The sequence below is a fragment of the Armigeres subalbatus genome, chromosome 3 (assembly GCF_024139115.2).
Source record: "Armigeres subalbatus isolate Guangzhou_Male chromosome 3, GZ_Asu_2, whole genome shotgun sequence".
NCBI lineage: Eukaryota > Metazoa > Arthropoda > Insecta > Diptera > Culicidae > Armigeres > Armigeres subalbatus.
Genome location: NC_085141.1, coordinates 429,387,792 through 429,406,301, shown reverse-complemented (window position 1 = coordinate 429,406,301; position 18,510 = coordinate 429,387,792). Strand labels below are relative to the sequence as shown.

The following is an 18,510-nucleotide window of genomic DNA, read 5'->3' as shown; positions in this document are numbered from 1 at the left end:
CATACTTCTTAGAAAAAATCTTCTAAATTTCCAAGGGTTCCTTTGATTTTCCAACGGAAATTCTACTGAATTACCACGAAAAAATCCATTTTAATTTTAGAAAAGTTATGTTCAAGGGAAATTTTTTTGCATCTCCTACGGAAGTTTATCTGAACTTTCAAGATAAAGGAAAGTCTTCTTCTGAAAAGAAATTATTTCCAATTTCCAAAGGAAATAAGGAAAATTCATTTCAACTTTCAAAGGAAATTCTTTTAAATTCTAAAACACATTTTTTTTGCATTTTCATTTTCAATTTGCATTTTCATTTTCAATTCTGCTTACATCACAATAGCAATTCATTTGATTTTTTGTTGGAAATTCATTTCCGAGGGATGTTTTTCTAAATTTCCGTCGTAACTTTTTTTTAATTGTTAAAGTGACTTCTACTGAATTTAATCAAACAAAATTCCTTCATGAATATTCTTTTAATTTTTCTGTACGATTTGTTGTATTTTTTTCCGGGATTTTTTTAGAATTTCATAACTTTTGCTCAAATTCCACAGAAATTTCATTTGCAGAGGTGCACACAGTTCCAGAAATCATCGGCGGCACCGATTGTCACAATATTGTACGCGGCTGCGGCGTTTTTGGCGTCTCGCCGAAAGTAATTTCAACCGTCATTTCCCAGGTGAAGTTAAGCGTTAGTTTTCGTTTCTTTTCTTTCAATTTCCCCAAGGATGTTTCTTAAATTGACCTGTGAAGTTCTCCGGAATTTCCTCTCAATTCGAAAGTGAAATTAGTTTTAACTTGCAAAGCAAATTCATCTGAATTCACGAAAATTACATTTGAATTTTCGCGGGAGATTTTTCTACGTTTCACCGGAAAGCTTTTCTGCATTTTCACGAAAATTTCCTCTGAGATATGAAAGGAAAGTTGTTTTAAATTCTCACATTGTTTTCGCCATCATATTCAAAAAAATCAAATTTATTTATTTATTTATTGTCGTCAATCATGTTTGATTTATGGGTCTGAATTTTGCATAGTTTGTACGATGACTACTACAGGCAAATAGAGTTCGATTTCACAAAGGTCTGGGATATAAAAATTTAATTTAGATAATATTGCCTTTGAGTCGACCTTGTTCGAGATAACATCATTAAAGAAAGATACCATCGCATATTCCCGTCGTTCCTTCAATGTTTGTATACTAATTAGCATGCATCGTGCTTTATGAGACGGGAGCGTGACTGTGTAAGGTGACCAAACTATGCTGAAATATTCAAGTATCGATCTGACATAAGCAATATATATAATGTTTTTATAGTGTATGGATCGTGGAAGTTGTAGCCAAACCTTTTTATGAATCCTAACATATTATTGGCTTTGTTTATAATAGTATTATAATGGTCAATGAACGTAAGCTTATAGTCTATAATTATGCCAAGATCCCTTACTCTATCACATCTTGTTACATTTCGCTACCTAAAGTGATTGTAATATTTCGTTTTCTGCTTATAGTAATTAAGTTGCATTTCTTTATATTGAGCTGTAGCAGCTTTTTATACACCAGTTATGAAATATCTCGTGTTTGAATGTGTTCATGTCTTCAGCGTCTTTGGTCTCATTAAAAAGTTTCATATCGTCAGCGTAAATCAATACTTTTAGATGTTTTAGAATGAAGGACAAGTCGTTTACAAACAAAATAAACAATAGTGGACCTAAATGAGAGCCTTGCGGGACTCCCGAGGAGGTATGAATAGCTATAGATTGCTTTCCTTTGAACCTAACTATTTGATTGCGACTGGTCAGATATGCTTCAAGCCATTTAAGGAGTCCAGGCTGGATTCCCATTTTTTGCAGTTTAAAGAGAAGCATTGGTATATCGACTCTATCGAACGCTTTACTAAAATCCGTATATAAAACTTCAACGTGATTTCCTCTGTCCATGGCTTCAAGAGAATAATTCACAAATTCCAGTAAGTTCTAAGCTGTCAACCGACCTTTAAAGAATCCGTGCTGCCTTGTAGTGATCTTATTTTTTATTTGGTTGAATATTTTCTCATTGACAATTGCTTGGAATAATTTTGGAATGGTGGAGAGAAGAGCGATTCCGCGGTAATTGCGGATGTCGGATTTTTTACCAGTCTTGAAAATCGGCACCAGAAAGTAAGTTTTCCACAGTTAAGGAAATTCTCCAGATTTTAATGACATATTGAAGAGCCAAAACAAAGGAGCAGTGAGCTCAGCCGCCATAGTTTTCAAAAATACGGGGGGAACACTATCTGGACCGGTACTCTTTGTTACGTCCAGTTGTTTTAACGCGTCCAAGAACATTAATTTGGTCGACGCTTATATCGCTTGAGAACTCAGGATAGAAATCAAAAAACGCGCGATCACGGTCCTCTTCTGAGTGTTCAGTGTAAATTTCACGGATATACTCAGCAAACAAATGGCAAATCTTATCAGAATTAGTACCCACTTTGCTGTCAATGTACTAGGATGGTTCAAAAAATCGATTTTGATCCACAGTGCTCATCTGATTCTTTACCATGTTCTGAGTGTCCTCTGAAAATTTGAGCTCATTTGGATTAAAACTGATTTAGCCCAAGGCGTTTCAAGTTTGCATGCACATTAGTATGGGACAGTGGCGTAGCCAGAAAATTGGTCGGGGGGGGGGGGGTGAATTTCTGAACATTTTTTTTTCGAAAAACATTTTTTTTCCAAAAATTTTGTCTCTGGGGGGGGGGGGGGTTTGTACCCAAAACCACCCCCGTGGCTACGCCACTGGTATGGGGAAATTCATGTTTTCATTATACTGTTAATGACACTTCCCCATCAAGTGCAGGTTAAAAGAAAACCTACATAGCTAAAAGAAATACTCAACAGCTTTCACTCAGTGAAAATCGCGTGAATTAGTAATCGAATTTAATCTAAACCGTGGTTTTCTGGAGCTAATTGCATAACTCATCAACAGGCAACATTGCTGCTCGTCTTAAAATCGATTACTACCCAGCAAACACAAGATCGTATATCATAGCGAATAAGTGTATAAAGTGGAAGCCATATAGGTACATTTTGCATGCAGTCAAATGGAGGCATGCGCCTGTATCGCCTCCACCATGTATACTTATTCGCCAACATATGCGATTTTGTGTTGGCTGGGTAATTATTGGGGCGATTAATCAACATGCGGTTTTCGTTGGGTGAAAGCTGTTGAGTATTCCTTTTAGCCATGTAGGTTTTCTTTTAACCTGCGCTTAATGTAGAAACGTCATTAACAGTATAATGAAAAAATAAATTTCCCCATACTAATTTGCATGCAAACTTGAAACGGCTTGTGCTAAATCAATTTTAATCCAAATGAGCTCAAATTTTCAGAGGACACTCAGAACATGGTAAAGAATCAGATGAGCACTGTGGAGCAAAATCGATTTTTTGAACCTCCCTACTATGTACATTATTGAGGGAAAATTGTCAGTCTTTAGTTTGGTGTTTACATATTTTAAAAATATTTTGGGACAAGATGTAATTTCCGCTTCAGTTTTTGCATTATACTCATCAAATGCTGTGTGCATCGCCATATTAAGTTGATCGCAAATGTTCAAATAATTTTCCTTACTATTTGAATTATTAATTTTTTTGAGATTTCTATGCGCTTTTTGCTTTCGATTTTTTAAGTTCTTTATTTGCCTATTGAACCAAATTGGTTCTTTTGTAGAAAAAGAGCGTCTACGTCTTTTAACTGGAACTTCTTCTTTTATTATTTTGAACAATTTACTGTAGAATAAATTAGCAGCATTTTCGATATTATCTTCATTCCTTAAAGTTGTTTGCCAATCAATAATGTTTAATTTATTTCTAATGTTCTCGTAATTAGCTGCTTGATAATCCAGAACTTCCTCGATTTGATAGTCATTAGGTGGGGAAACATCGTGTAAAAACAAAGAGTATTCGATTGCCGTGTGAAACACTTCATTTCTCCATAATGGTGTGAGTAATTCGTTCACACTAAAGTCATCATAAATGTTAGTTAGCAATAGGTCCAAATGACAGTTCTGTTGATTTTTCACATGGTTGACCTGATAAGGTCCCAAGCTTAAAATTTTGTCAAAAATAAAGTGCAGAATTTCACTTTCTCCAACTATTGAAAACAAAATGTTTTCATTATCAATATCTGGTATGAAATCTACATTGCGTTGGTTGAAATCCCCAAAAATGTGTAATTTTGTTTCAGGAGTTTGGCCTGACAAAATTTGATCAGCTACAGAAAAAAACTTATCATATAAATCTTTATTGGTTCTGTTTGGAGGAAAGTATACCGAAGCGAAAATATGATTCTCATTTGCCATTTGAACTTTCACCCACACGTGCTCGAATTATTAAAATTTCGTTACTGCAATGATTTCTGAATTATAACTTGTGGAAACTGCCACCAGAACTCCACCACCTGATTTCTTTTCGGACCATTCACAATCTCTGTCATCTCTAAACACATTATAACTGTTACCAAAAGCTTCCTCACTTCTTACACTCATATCCCAGCTTGTCTCGTTTGCTAGAATTATTGAGTAAGAGCAGCTCAAAATATTATTTTGTATTTTCTTAATTTTAGAAGCACTACATTTACACTACAGCACTACATTTACAACATATTCTGAATTTCTTTAGGAAACTCTCCGAAATTTCATCGGAAAACGCTTCAAAATATCCTCAGGAATCGCTTTGAAATTTCCAAGTTAACTCTGCGGAATTTTCTTGGGAAACTCTTGTCACCTGCACAAGGATAGCATGCGACAGAGTTTTATTCGAATGCCTTGGAATGGCAGCTATTTCACCAGAATATGAAAGAATAGAAAGTGATAATTAATCATATGCTATGCAATGTCTAAAAAGCAAGACCTACACATACACTACTAGATACTTACCATGTGATCTAAACAAAACAATCGAACTCTCACCAATTTGTCCAGCTCAAGCCTGCTAACCAAAGAGTCGAAATAAGAATAACTCACGCACGTTTAGCTTGGGGATAGTTTTCAAGAATCCCGCAGATCATTATTTCATCTTCTCGGATAGTCTTAGTTCTATCGAGGCACTCCGGTCGATGAAAGCTGTTAAGCATGCAACAGACTTTTTTTTTACAAACATAAGAGAGAAGATGGGTGTTTTGGTCGAAAAATCATTCAAGATAACTTTTGTTCTGGTACCCGGTACTGCTCATGTACGGTAATGAGAAGGCAGACTCGCTGGCAAAAGGGGGGGAACAGGAAGCTGAGGTTATTGGACGCACAACGTACTTACACGGTTGCTATTTTCCATAGTTCCAAAAATTTTTGGGCGAGGGTGGTTCAAAGGTGAGGACTTAAGTCGAGGCTTCATTCGCGTGATGTCGAGACTTATGTTCAATCACTATTCACTAAACGCACATATGTACAGAATAAACCTTGTTATGATGACATCGAACACGTAGTTTTGTTCTGCTCAGAATATGAAGCCTCCAGAGAGCAATTATTGGATACCCTTGAGGCCCGATGTAAACAACCCTTCAGGGAAGTTCGAAGTGTTTTGGAAGATGGTGATGTTGTCTATATGCAGGCCATTTACAGTTTTCTTCGTACTTCTGACATTCAAATCTAATATTTTGTTTTTTTTCTTTCTTCAACGTTTTTTTTTGTTTAGCCTCTGTCTTTTTGTTCTGTAGAGCTCCATAACCCTTGCCATCCGGAAGATGCCTTCAGTCGAACCATTCCTTGAGCACTATGACACGCCATATCGTCCCTGACGCCAAATGCCCTGATGAGAAGCTGAAATTCCATTATCCAAAATCCTAAGCCCCGTTTATCCTTAAACTAATCTCGAGTTACCACGATTACTTTGGCTTCTAACACTCTCTTACTAACTGTAAAATAAAATAATATTGATTGTATATATCACAAAGAACCATGGCTCCGTAAAGCGTTGTACACGCCTGAGCCTACCAAATGAACGGACTTGAAAAAAAAACTCTTTAAATATTACAAGATAAAGTCTTCAAGTATTCTTTGAAAAACTCTTCGAAATTTCCTCGAATACGCTTAACAATTTCCTCGGAAAACTTTTGGAGATTTTCCGGAAAACTTTTTGTGTATTCCTTGCAATTTTTGAGAATAATTTTTCAAAATTTCTTCAGACATATCTTTAGGATTTTATCGAAAAACCGATATTTCTCGAGAAGCACTAGAATTTGCGATGCAAAATTTCCTCGAGAAACGTTTCAAAATTTCCACGGAAAACTATTCCAATATTCATCTCGAAACTCTTCGGATGTTGGAAAACTCTTTGAAATTTCCTCGGGAAACGCTTCGAAATTTCTTCTAGAAACTCTTCGCTATATTTCTCGGCAGTTCCCCATATTTTCTTACAGATTGTTTTTTTGAAAAATGCTTTGAAATTTTTCCGAGAAACACTTCGAAATTTCCTCGAGAAACGTTTCAAAATTTCTACGGAAAACTCTTAGGATTTCTTTTATGAATTTCTTTGTAATTTCCACGGGAAACCCTTCGAAATGTCCACCGGCAACTCTTACTTGAGTACATTCCATGGCAAACTCATTGGAATCTCCTCAAAAAACGCTTCAAATTTTCCTGAAGAAACTGTTTGGAAATTCCTTGGGAAACTATTTGGAATTTCCTAGGGAAACTCTTAAAAATTTCCTCGGTATATCTAAATTTCTTTGGAAGAATCGGAAACGCATCGAAAATTCTTTGGAAAACTTTTTCTAAGATTCTTTGGAAAAAACATTTCTAAATTTTCCGGGCAACTATTTGGATATTTCTAAAAAATCTTCGAAATTTCTCGCGGAACGGTCCGCTTTTTTTCGGAAAAATCTTCAAACATTCCTCGGAAACTCTTCGGAAACGCTTCTCTTTTTCATCGCTTTCATCACACTTGAAATTTTCTTTGGGAAACTATTCGTTAATTTCTGCGAAACGCTTCAAAATTTCCTCAGGCGATTTTTTTTTTTGAAATTTCTAGGCAAACGCTTTATTGCAATTTCATCGGGAAACATTTCGTATATTCCATGAGAAATTCCTCGGAATTTTCTCGAGAAACGCTTTAAAGTTTCCTCGAAGACTCTAAACACCTTCAAATTTTTTTTTGCGAAAACTCTGAAAACTATTCAAATTTGCCCCATAAACTCTTCGTAATTTCCTATGAATTTTCTTGACGAATGCTTCTCCGGAATTTTAAACCAGCGCACGGTGGCTAAAATCGTGTTTTTAGCGCGTTTATTTAATAGTACTTTTATTATGTGATTTATCGTAATGGCGTCTTCGAGACATTTTATTAGTTAGTCGACGCGCTTCTTTGGAAGTATTCAGCCTTATGATCAGTCCCCCTAAAAGTGAGATGAAAAAATATGTTTTTCCACTTTACAACATGGCAGATATAAGTCTTGGCGAGAGTTGCAGTAAAAGTTCTCCTGAAAAACTTTGTCGAAGACACCAAGCTCGTAATTTCATTACTTTTGGAGATTTATTGCATTTTATTCCAACAAGTTTTGAACATGTTCGATGTCAAACATATTTAAGGAGACGCTTGGTGCATTAGTTCATCAGGTGATTGATTTCTACCTTGCAAAGTAGGAAATGGTTTTTGATGAAACATTACTTACATTCAGTTACAACTCTACAGTTCAGGTATTAATTTAAAGTTCTGCCAAAATTTGCCTCTTGTCAAGTAGCAGTTAAATCAAATATGCCTAAAAATCCAATAAAACTGTTATAACTTTTTTCATTTTTTAAGTTTTTAAGTCACAATAGCAACCCAACGACGTATTTTAATATTATCTGAAACTTTCTAGAACATGCAAAAAACGTAGAAATGAAAAAGATATGATGCAAACCCATTTTAAGGGGTTGTCAGCATAAAACGTAAAAAATCTTTAGAAGTAGCGGAATTACAAACTTGGTGTCTTCGACAAAGTTTTTCAGGAAAACTTTTGCTACAACTTTTATGATTTTTTTTAAATTCTTTATTAAGGTGTTTTTTTAATTCTAGATTAAGTTAACCACCGCAACTTTTATGAAGAATCAAACCTTATATGTTATGAAGTGGAAAAAATATTTTTTTATAAGGGGATTGATCAGTAAGCTGAATACCTCCAAAAAAGCGCATTAACTTACTGATTAAATGTCTCGAAGAAACTGTTACACTAAAATGGATAATAAAGGTGCTATTAAATAAACGCGCTCAAAACACGATTTTAGCCACTGTGGGATGGTATGGAAGCATAAATGGAACATGGCTTGCAGCGACCCAACGATAGAATCGCGGCGACTAGTGGTCGCCGTCGCGGCGATGAAATCGCTTAGGTCTGGGGGAGCCTTTATTGCTTTTTATGTCAACTAGCTTTGAACATGTTCGATGTATAAGCAATAAGCATCAGGGAATATAAAATAACAACATTGTCAATGACAACAACATTGTCCTCTCTTGTAAATGTTGGGACAAACTCAACTCGCAATAAGCGTTTGTCCCAAACTGCAACAGAATAGGACAATGATTGTCTGCCGCGCATTTTGGGAAATAGTCGGTTTTCGATGATGTTTTTGGTTAAATTAGTATCAGTTATCATTGTTTAGACATAAACTTAACCATCTATTGACATGATTTGTGTTTTACTTCTGAAATATACAAGTTAACGCAGTTTGAAAAGTTCACAACAATTACCTCTCCATGTTTGTTGCAAATAAAATGGAACGCAACAATGTCTTTATCCTCTGCACACGAGGACAAAGAGTTATCGCTATTCTCTTTTGTTGCTTGTTTTTCTGCATTTTTCAGCGACAATTACATTCCTTGATAAGCATACAAGCATATGGAGACGCATGGTGCGCTGATCAATTAACTCCTTGTAATGGGAGATTGATTTTGCTTTGCATGGTATAACATGTTTTTTAATGAAATATATCTTACATTCGCTTACAACTCTATAGTTCAGGAATTAACTTAAAGTTGGTTACTTGTACTTTGTTATGCATATGAGATTGACTGTCACAACACAATTTAAACATTGTCAAGTTGCAGATAAATCAAATATGCCAAAAAAATAATAAAAAAAACTATCATAACTTTTAATTTTTCAAGTTTTTAAGTCACAATAGCCACCAAACGGCGTATTTTAATATTATCTGAAACTTTCTAGAATATGCAAAAAATGTGGAAATAAAAATGAAACAGATATGATGAAAAACCCATGTAAGAAAAAAAAAATGCATAATGCATAAAACGTAAAAAAAATCTCCTAAAGTAACGGAATAACGAATTGGTGTCTTGGACAAAGTTTTTCAGGAGAACTTTTGCTACAACTTTCATGAAGAATAAAGACGATAATAATAATAATGAAGAATCCTTTTATGATGTGAAGTGCAAACAATATTTTTTATCTCACTTTTAGGGGGATTGATCAGTAAGCTGAATACTTCTAAAAAAGCGCTTTAGCTTACTGGTAAAATGTCTGGAAGACACCAATACGCTAAATTGCATAGTAAAGGTACTATCAAATAAACGCGCTAAAAACGCGATTTTAGCCACTGTTCTCTGGGACAATTCCTGACGTAACTCAGCCTGGCCTTCTGCCTACCGCGTCAACCCCACTCCCTGAGTAATAATTTCAGGTGTCTGGATGCATATTTGCCTTCATCCCTCTATGTATAAAAACAAACAAACACACACATTAGGAAGGTTAACGGAAAAATGTTAAGAATAGTTTAGAGGCATTTTAATTTATGTTTCTATTTAATATTTCATTTTCATGAATCATAGTAAAACTTAAAAAAAATCATAGTCAACAAGTATGATTTGTTTTTAAAAGCTCCCTTCGAAAAGAAAAACAACCACGCGTTACTTCTTGAAGTTAAGCTCACGAAAAACACCTATGTGTCACGATACTAACGGCTTTCAAAGCTTTCAAGCTACAAAAGCTTTTATGGAAATCGTCGACATATCGTTCGACAAAGCATAAAGAAACTTTGCTTAATGGCACTGAAAGAAGAATCAATACACCGTTATCCTTTTTTACGCTGTTCTGGCCGATCATGGCCATCGGTCTCTATACAGCATTGAATAAACTTCTAAAAAAGCCAAAACAATTCACTTAGCGTTGAAGGTGCCTCCTATTCTGGAATATTTATAAACGGTCGTTTGCATTCATTAATGTAGGTACATTACCGTATTCATAGAAGGCTCTGAGACCCATACCCTAGTATGGAATGTTATACTCATTTGAAAGCCGTCCTGTAAATCATGTCATGACCGTTATAAAACTCAGAATGTTACCTGAGTATTTTTTAATCGTCCAGACCAAATGAAGAGGAGGGGTTTGACGGCGAAACCACGTGATTTTTCCTAAATATTACTATTAGATAACACAAGAACTCTAGACTATTTATATACACATGGTAAATGGATAAAAAACACAAATAATTTAATTACGTACCGTCGTGCGAGGCTTCTTTTGACAAACCGGGAGCTACTTTGGATATATTGAAACAAGAATTATAACATCAATTAATATAAAATTGTCTTTTTCACCATTCGGGTGTCTTGTTGTTAGTTGAATGGCATCTTTTTGTTTCAAATTTGGTACTTTTTTCGTTTAAATTTTTTAGAAAATCAAAATTCCAAAGTAGCCCCCGGAGTCAAAAGTAGTGTGGGGCGGTAACGCTAAAAACGAATCTCGAGATTGTTTGGAAAATATTGTTGTAGAGGTGTTAGCCGGTTCAAAAATCATCGGTGACGGTATTTGTCATAATTTTGCTCAGCGATTTTTGCATCACATCCAAAGAAAATTTAACCGGCAGCGATATATTTTTCATAATTTTCTCAGGAAATTCTTCGAAACTTTTCTCAAGAAATTCTCTGGTATTGACCCGGAAAATTCATTGAAATTTCGATGAAAAATGGGCCTAAATTTCACTGGAATATTCTTTTTAATTTCCACGGGAATTTAAAAATTGATCTACCCGAAAACTCTTTCTGAGTTTTCCATGAAATTCTATAGGAATTAAAGGGAAATACCTCCCAATTTTCATGGAAATCTATTCCTAATATTTCCTAAATTTTCCTAAATTTTTAATAAAAAAATAGTCTTGTGATTCGAGGAATATCTTTTACATTTTCAATGGAAATTATTTTAAAGTTTAAAGAATGTCTAAAAGCTTTTGTTTTGATTTCTAAAGGAACTACTTCTAAACTTACGTTTTTTTATTTTTAAGAGAAATATTTTGAAGTTTTTAAAGGTATGTAATTCATTTTAATTTCTCAAACAAAACTCTTTTGAATTTATCCGGGGAACCATAATATATCTCAGTGAGAATTCGTTTGTAAAAAAAATTGCTCTGAATCTTCCTGGGAAACCTTACAGAAATCACAATAGTCATTCTTGAAAAAAAAAATCAATTATTCTCAAGTAGGATTCTTTCATTATCCTCAATCAAATTTCTCTAAATTATCACGAGTAAATCTTCTAAATTTCTCAGAATATTCTACAATTTTTTTCCCTAGAATTTTTTTATTCTTTAATTGATTTTAACGGGAGTCTTTTGAATTTCAACAAGATAATCTTTCGATTCATCACGAGAAATCTTTAATGGAACTAAATAATGGAAAATCCTTATTATTTTTTTTTATTTCCAAAATTATCAACTTTAAAAATTTCATGAATAGGAAATTGAGAAATGAATCGTTAGTTTTCTAATATCCCAATTGAGTTAAATGAAATTAAGTAAAACAAAAATAGGAAAGTCAATGCTATCGGACTCAATGCTATCAAAATCCTGAATTTTTAAAATAACGAAAGCTTTGGAAATCTTTAAAAATTCCCGTGGCTTTTTCCTAAGAATATATTGGTCACTAATAGTAAAATGTTTTAAAATTTTACAATTCTGAGATTCCCAGAAGAATTCTTAGAATTAAAAATACTACAAAGAAATTTCTAAGATTTTGATTTCAATGACAGACTTTTGAGGTAGGTTGAAATACATAAATCAAGAGCCAATAAATCTTGGAACTCTTCAAACATGTTTTATGAATTGAAGAATATTCCTAAAACAAATTTATTTTACAACATGCCAATAAAAGAAATGTTTCAGAAAAATATATTAAGCTCTTTTAGTGGAATGTATTCAACCGTCTAAGACGAATTAAGTACTGTCCATTTAATTCCACCAGTTAATTTTCGTTATCTTTGCAGATACGTATTTCGACCACACAGTTGTGGTCGAAATACGTATCTGCAAAGATAACGAAAATTAACTGGTGGAATTAAATGGACAGTACTTAATTCGTCTTAGACGGTTGAAAGAAATGTTTGTTTAGTTAGAAGTAGTGACTGGAAATGTCATTTCGATGTCATGGGACTAATATATCTGTTTTCACACGTTATCTACAATTGTGGTTTATATATAAACATGTTGTCCTTAAATGATTCTAAAACTTTTTCTAAATGGTCATTGCTCTAAATCTGAAATTGGCGGGGTTAGAGCCGAATTAGTGTCAAATGACATTTTAAACATTGACATGACATTTTATTAAAATTTCGTTCTCATGCCTCACATTTTGTATTTAGAGGTACGATCTGTTTGACAAAGTTCTAGAACATAACATGTCAATAAAAAAATCCGACTTGTAAATAGCTTTTGAAAAAAGTTATTAGAGAATCCCATGAATTTTTTTTGACATTCCCATTTGAGGTAGGTTGAAATACATAAATCAAGAGCCAATAAATCTTGGAACTCTTCAAACATGTTTTATGAATTAAAGAATATTCCTAAAACAAATTTATTGTGCAACATGCTAATAAAAGAAATGTTTCAGAAAAATATATTAAGCTCTTTTAGTGGAATGTATTCAACCGTCTAAGACGAATTAAGTACTGTCCATTTAATTCCACCAGTTAATTTTCGTTATCTTTGCAGATACGTATTTCGACCACAACTGTGTGGTCGTCTTCAGTGTCTCGTACTTGACTCGACCAAGTCGAGAGAATCCCATGAATTTTTTTTTTTTGACATTTCCCATCACTGGTTAGCAATATCGTACCAATTGTTCGATGGTCAGTGTGCTAATCATCATTGATTTTTGGAAGGATTTTTCTTTCACGAAAAAAAAACACGTGGTCAAATATGGGGGGAGGCAAAAGACCTCAGCTCAACGAACTAAGCAAATGTCTGTACGTCCGTGTGTGAATTTGATTTGTATTTGAGAACACATCTGTTCATATATATAGATATAGATTTCTAGCCATACTATAAAAGAACAACACAATATCTTGTATTGATTTTTTTCTTATAAGGACAGGGCCTTTGGGACAAAATGTTTTTTGTCCACCAATCCGGTACGCACCAATCCGGTACCCTCGTCATATCGAGAGTCGAAAGTTGTTGAGGTCAAAATACGTAGCTAAAAATGTTTAAATACAAAAAATGCGGTATTTAAAAAAAAAAAAATTTCTGTTCATTTTTTTTTAGTTTTATAAAATAAAGTTATTCGATAAAAAAGTACTTGCCTTGCATATTTTCGTGGTAATATCACAGAGAACAGACGTTCATCTTAATTCGCGCAGCTGTGTAAAACTTTGTACTGGTCATTTGAAAGTATGTCATTATGCCCGCGTTGTGCGATGCTAGTGTCCTGAGAATTTGGGTGAAACTTTGCCGTATCTGTTTTGCCTTTACCGAGTATTCTATAAGTACACGAAAAGGCAATATGAAAACTGAGCTTTTGGTAGGCCCAAAAAAAAGGTGCAAAAAAAAAGTTCGATCGGAAAAACATTTGAAGACAAACATGTTTATAACACACTTACATTACATTTTCTTACCCTATCCGTTGAACTCATGCTTTGGTAAATGAGGAATTTTCTTTCCCTTTTTTTCACGGGAGCAAGGGACGCTTCTAGAGCTTTAGGTCCATGTTCTACCAGCTTTGCATTTGAGCAGTCAGAAAGTATATAGCAAGAGCAGTGGCTACGCATTCCGGTACGTTTTTGAGGCTAAATTGTGGTAATGATAGCACCCGAAGAAGATAATAATAATCATCCTCATCTATTATGGGGAAAGGACTGCAGAAAGCAATTAGCACTATCGCGATTCTCTCTTCATTTGAAGGACGAAATAAATTAATGGTTATCGGGTGTATTAAAGAAGGTGCATTTATTAAATAAAACAAATATACATATTTATGATGCTGATGATTTCAATTTAAGAAAATGCAAATCCTTAATTAATAACATTGCATTGTAAAGGCTCTTTTAATATTGGGAAGGGATGAGTAAATTCAAGTATTTTTTAGAAAATAAGATATATCTAATAATATTATTTGTGAGTAATTTTTGGAAAGAACATCAATGTTGTTGTTTGTAAATCTACAAATGAGAACCGCCGTAACATGCACCAACATATCTATGCTTGGCTTATTGGTTTCATCTTGGAGATGGACAATATGTAAGTCGAGTCAAGTACGAGACACTGAAGACGGCCTTACTGTTGAGGTCAAAATACGTATCTGTCAAGATACAATTAAGTGGTGGAATTTCAATGGGATTGTACAAACTCGTCCTATGACAAGTGATGGACAATATGTTAAGACAAATGTTTGAAATAAAATACACAATGAAAACGACAATGATTTAAAAACTCTTTTAGTATGCAAAATAAAATACAACAAAAGTAAAAAGATCAAAAAATATTCTTAAACTTTCAACCTACAAGTCACATTATACGGTCATAAAAATAATGCGAATTCAGCAGTTCATCATCGAAAATGTTTGTAGGAAGCATACATTTCATGATGCCTGCTGGCGTTTAATAGCTTAAAGCATCGTTTGTTCCACGGAAAAGCTTCTACTCGGAAACAGCAGTAAATTATGCATTTCAGTAGACGCCACACAGCACCAACGAGTCGAAGAAATACATATCTACACATGTATTCTATTACGATTGCACTGGCTGCCACACAACTCGCCGCTCGTACGTGCAGTGAGCGTACAATACCAATTTAAAATGTTGTGTACGTAAGCTATTTCTGCCGGAGCAAGAGGGGAAGGTCGTGTTGCATAAAAGTGCAACATATATAAAAGAGTAGCTGTTTTTATGACGGATAATATTTTAGGGAGATGAACACACGCATTCGAAATTGTTCACGGGGTAAAAGAACAACACACAGAAATTATTAAATATGCAGTCACGTCCGAAAAGAGCGCGAAACGGAAAAAGCACTTTAGCTGGCATCCTGATGAACATTCAAAACTGAACCAAAGCAATTGCTAAAAATGGTATTTCATTGTAAGCGCAGGAAAATGTCATGCAGAATCAAACTTCATTTTGTTTAATTTATCTCAATATTTTATTAACAACTCAAATTTCACTTTCCATGATATTGCTGTGCTTTTCAAATCCTGTCATGACTGATAGCCACAATGTATTTTTGAATGTACTTGTACATGTACTGCTATTTTATAACAAACATGATGGTTTCTAATGTTTTCTGACATTTTAATTTACAGATAGAATAAAAAAACATTCGAATGATATGATTTACAGTTGATATTTAATATCCACGTTCTCTATACTATCAACTTTGTGGCAAGAAGTTTGTCTTGAAATCAAAAACTTTCTAAACATCTATATCATCGGAAATTTAATTTTGATTTTTGTGCTACAAACAATGCTGCTGGAACAATTAATTTTGCGTTACATATCTGAGAGATTTGCACAGTATTTTTGCAGTTCCAAGAGTCTTTTGATTTATAATATAAGCGAGGCGAATAGGAGATATTTCATTTATTTATCACTCACTTAATGTTAAAAATTACATTCAGCTATTATTACAGATGATAGTATTGGGTGTAATAGGCTATTGATTCATTTCTGTATTTGTTGAATAATAATAGAAAGTAGATATGACGATGAGATATTTCTTTTCAAAACCAGACACAACTGTTCTTCTCTATGTTCGATGGCAACATGATTGTTGCAGTATATTTTGTTTTGATGAGGAATATTGAATTCTGTGGAAGCATTATATTTTCGTTTTTATTTATTTTATGTATCACCATATCATCATCGTTCTATACCGTCTTGACCTCTCATATAACTTATCTTATGTTCAAGAAACATTTTCAACAATAATATATAATAAATAATACTTTCAATTTTCATATAAAACTACTTCGAGGATAAAATAATAGTTCTAAAAACAATAGTAATTAAAAATCAAAGGCATACGGCCATCGGCGGTAATTTCATAACAACAGCAATAGGTGCTACTAATTGTTCAAAATTTGTTCTCCAGAAAATCAACTAAGTTAAATAAATTCATTTTCTTTTTTCTTGGAACAGTCTAGCATCATTAATTTAAAATTTAACTTTTTTGTATTAGTGTTTTTACCAGTGAAAATACTCTACAGTTTTAACTAAAGTGTCCTAACTCAGCTCTACAATATATCAAATTTGGTAAAATTCGATTTGTAAAATGAAGTCGACGTAACTGCATGGAACACAAATTTATTTACAATTTATCACAAAGTTTTCCAACTGATATTTTCATTTTGTTTTAACCGTGGGTGTAGTTTTATAATCATAGATTTTAAGTATACGTGCACCGTCTGATTCCGGAGCCTCGTACAGTTCGTTTATTACGGAAGACTTTTACTTTCTTTACATTGCATACTATTCAGACTTTGAAAACTTTACAAATTTCAATATTGAATTATCTGTCTAACAATAGCTATAAAGATAACAATTGCAGTAATAACACAAAATATAATAATTCAAATAGGTGTACATATTTGTCAAATGATAGTTCTATACATCACCTGCTATCTTTACGGTGCTCGATTATTTCAGATATTGAAACACTAATGCTATACTTGTACAGCATCGTACTTGGCGTTATTTCGACAATAACAGTACCACCCAATAATCCCTATAATCAGTATTAGAGCAAATACACACGACATTAAATAAATCCAGAATGTGTTTATAATAAAACCGTAAGAGTTATTTTGATGAGGACCTTTCCGAACAATGTCCTCGACATCAGCAACACTTTCGGTAGATTTTCCGGTAGTTGATTCGACTTCAGGATATGCCACTGTTGTATGTATTGATCCATTGGTTGGTGGTCTGGCGCATTGACACAGATCGCAATCGCCCTGTCGTTGATAGCCGTATTTACAGTGGATACTGCAGTACCCTACACCTGCACAGAAGGTCATGCCATCGTCATCGCAAACAGGACAGCATTCGCCAGGAATTTGCTTATAGTTCAGACAGTTCGGCATCTTGCATGATGGTGTCTGACAGCTTACTAGTCCATATTCACACTTACAGTCGGTACAGTCGTCAGAAAGCCACCTGTCACCATGCTTGCGATATTTCTTATCATGTATGCAATAGTTATCCTTGCAGGGAACGCAACAATTACCAGGGACTCCAAACTGCTCGGTGGGATTGGTAGTGTTTGCAGGTATTTTGTTTGCTGGACATTCCTGGTCACAATTATTGGGTATGCATGCGCATTCGTATTGCGGACAACACTGTAGAATAAGCATTTCATCATTGGTAATACTACGTTTACGATTATGATGAACGTAAGCTCCAGGAATTATTTTTATTGTTTCCCTCTGCCGTCCGCCGTAGGCGAGAGCACGTTTCTTTCGAGTTGAGTCCTTAACATTACTATTGAGATGGTGGTGAAAATGATTTGAATGATGCTTCGTGAGCTTCAAATAGCTATCTTCTGGACATATTTCCGGCGCGGGACACGCTACGTCTTTGCATCTTGTCCTTTCTGCAAAGAAAATAAAACAAACAATCGGTCGATATTAACACTGGTGTATGAGGACATTTCAAAAGTATATCGGTATATCGGTAGCAGAAAGATTTGTGAAGGTCATTTACTATGATATCGTTTTTTAATATGACTGGTTTCAAAGATGTCACTTATCATATGTCCTATGCGAGGATCTTTTTGTTTCCTTATCTTAGAATTATTGCAAATCCAACAATTCAATTTTATTTATTCTCATTATCAAGTCGTAACAAAAGGATGCAGTAAAATCGCATTATTATCACTGAAAAAAACGTTTTACTATTCATTATATTCATTCACTAATATGTGCAAAGAACTATTTATCATTTATTTCTCATACAGTTGAATCATTTTGCAACACCATCTGGTCGTTTTATACATAGGGGAGGTGGGGTGAAATGGACAGGGGTCCCGTTTGAGCTAAATCGCTACAAATTTGCTACTCCAACAAGTGGAAGCTATTGCTTGTTTCAAATTATGACTGTAACATGTTTTACTACATTCAAATAATAAAAACTATTCTGTCTATTGAAGATTTAATTTATGGCTGAAATGTAATTTTTTGATGTGCAGTATTTAAGCTTTTAAATCAGAAATCGGCAAAACTAATCCGCATGATCCTCGAGATCCTCGAGGATCTCAAACTTAGTCTATCCAAAGATTGTGTACTGGTTGAAT

At 34.1% G+C, this 18,510-nt stretch overlaps 1 protein-coding gene across 7 annotated transcripts in view; it reads right to left on the bottom strand.

Annotated features, from left to right (window-relative positions):
* Positions 1 to 15,785: 15,785 nt before the first annotated feature.
* The window catches only part of LOC134227526 (cysteine-rich motor neuron 1 protein-like), a 34,300-nt gene continuing 31,575 nt past the window's right edge, over positions 15,786 to 18,510 (bottom strand). For 6 of the 7 annotated variants that reach the window (XM_062709081.1, XM_062709085.1, XM_062709086.1 and 3 more), the window contains exon 3: positions 15,786 to 17,811. In XM_062709081.1, coding sequence (XP_062565065.1) covers positions 16,883 to 17,811 — 929 coding nt within the window. In that variant the 3' untranslated portion in view covers positions 15,786 to 16,882. The remainder of the gene's footprint in view (positions 17,812 to 18,510) is intronic. The other variant, XM_062709088.1, reaches the window with a different exon arrangement.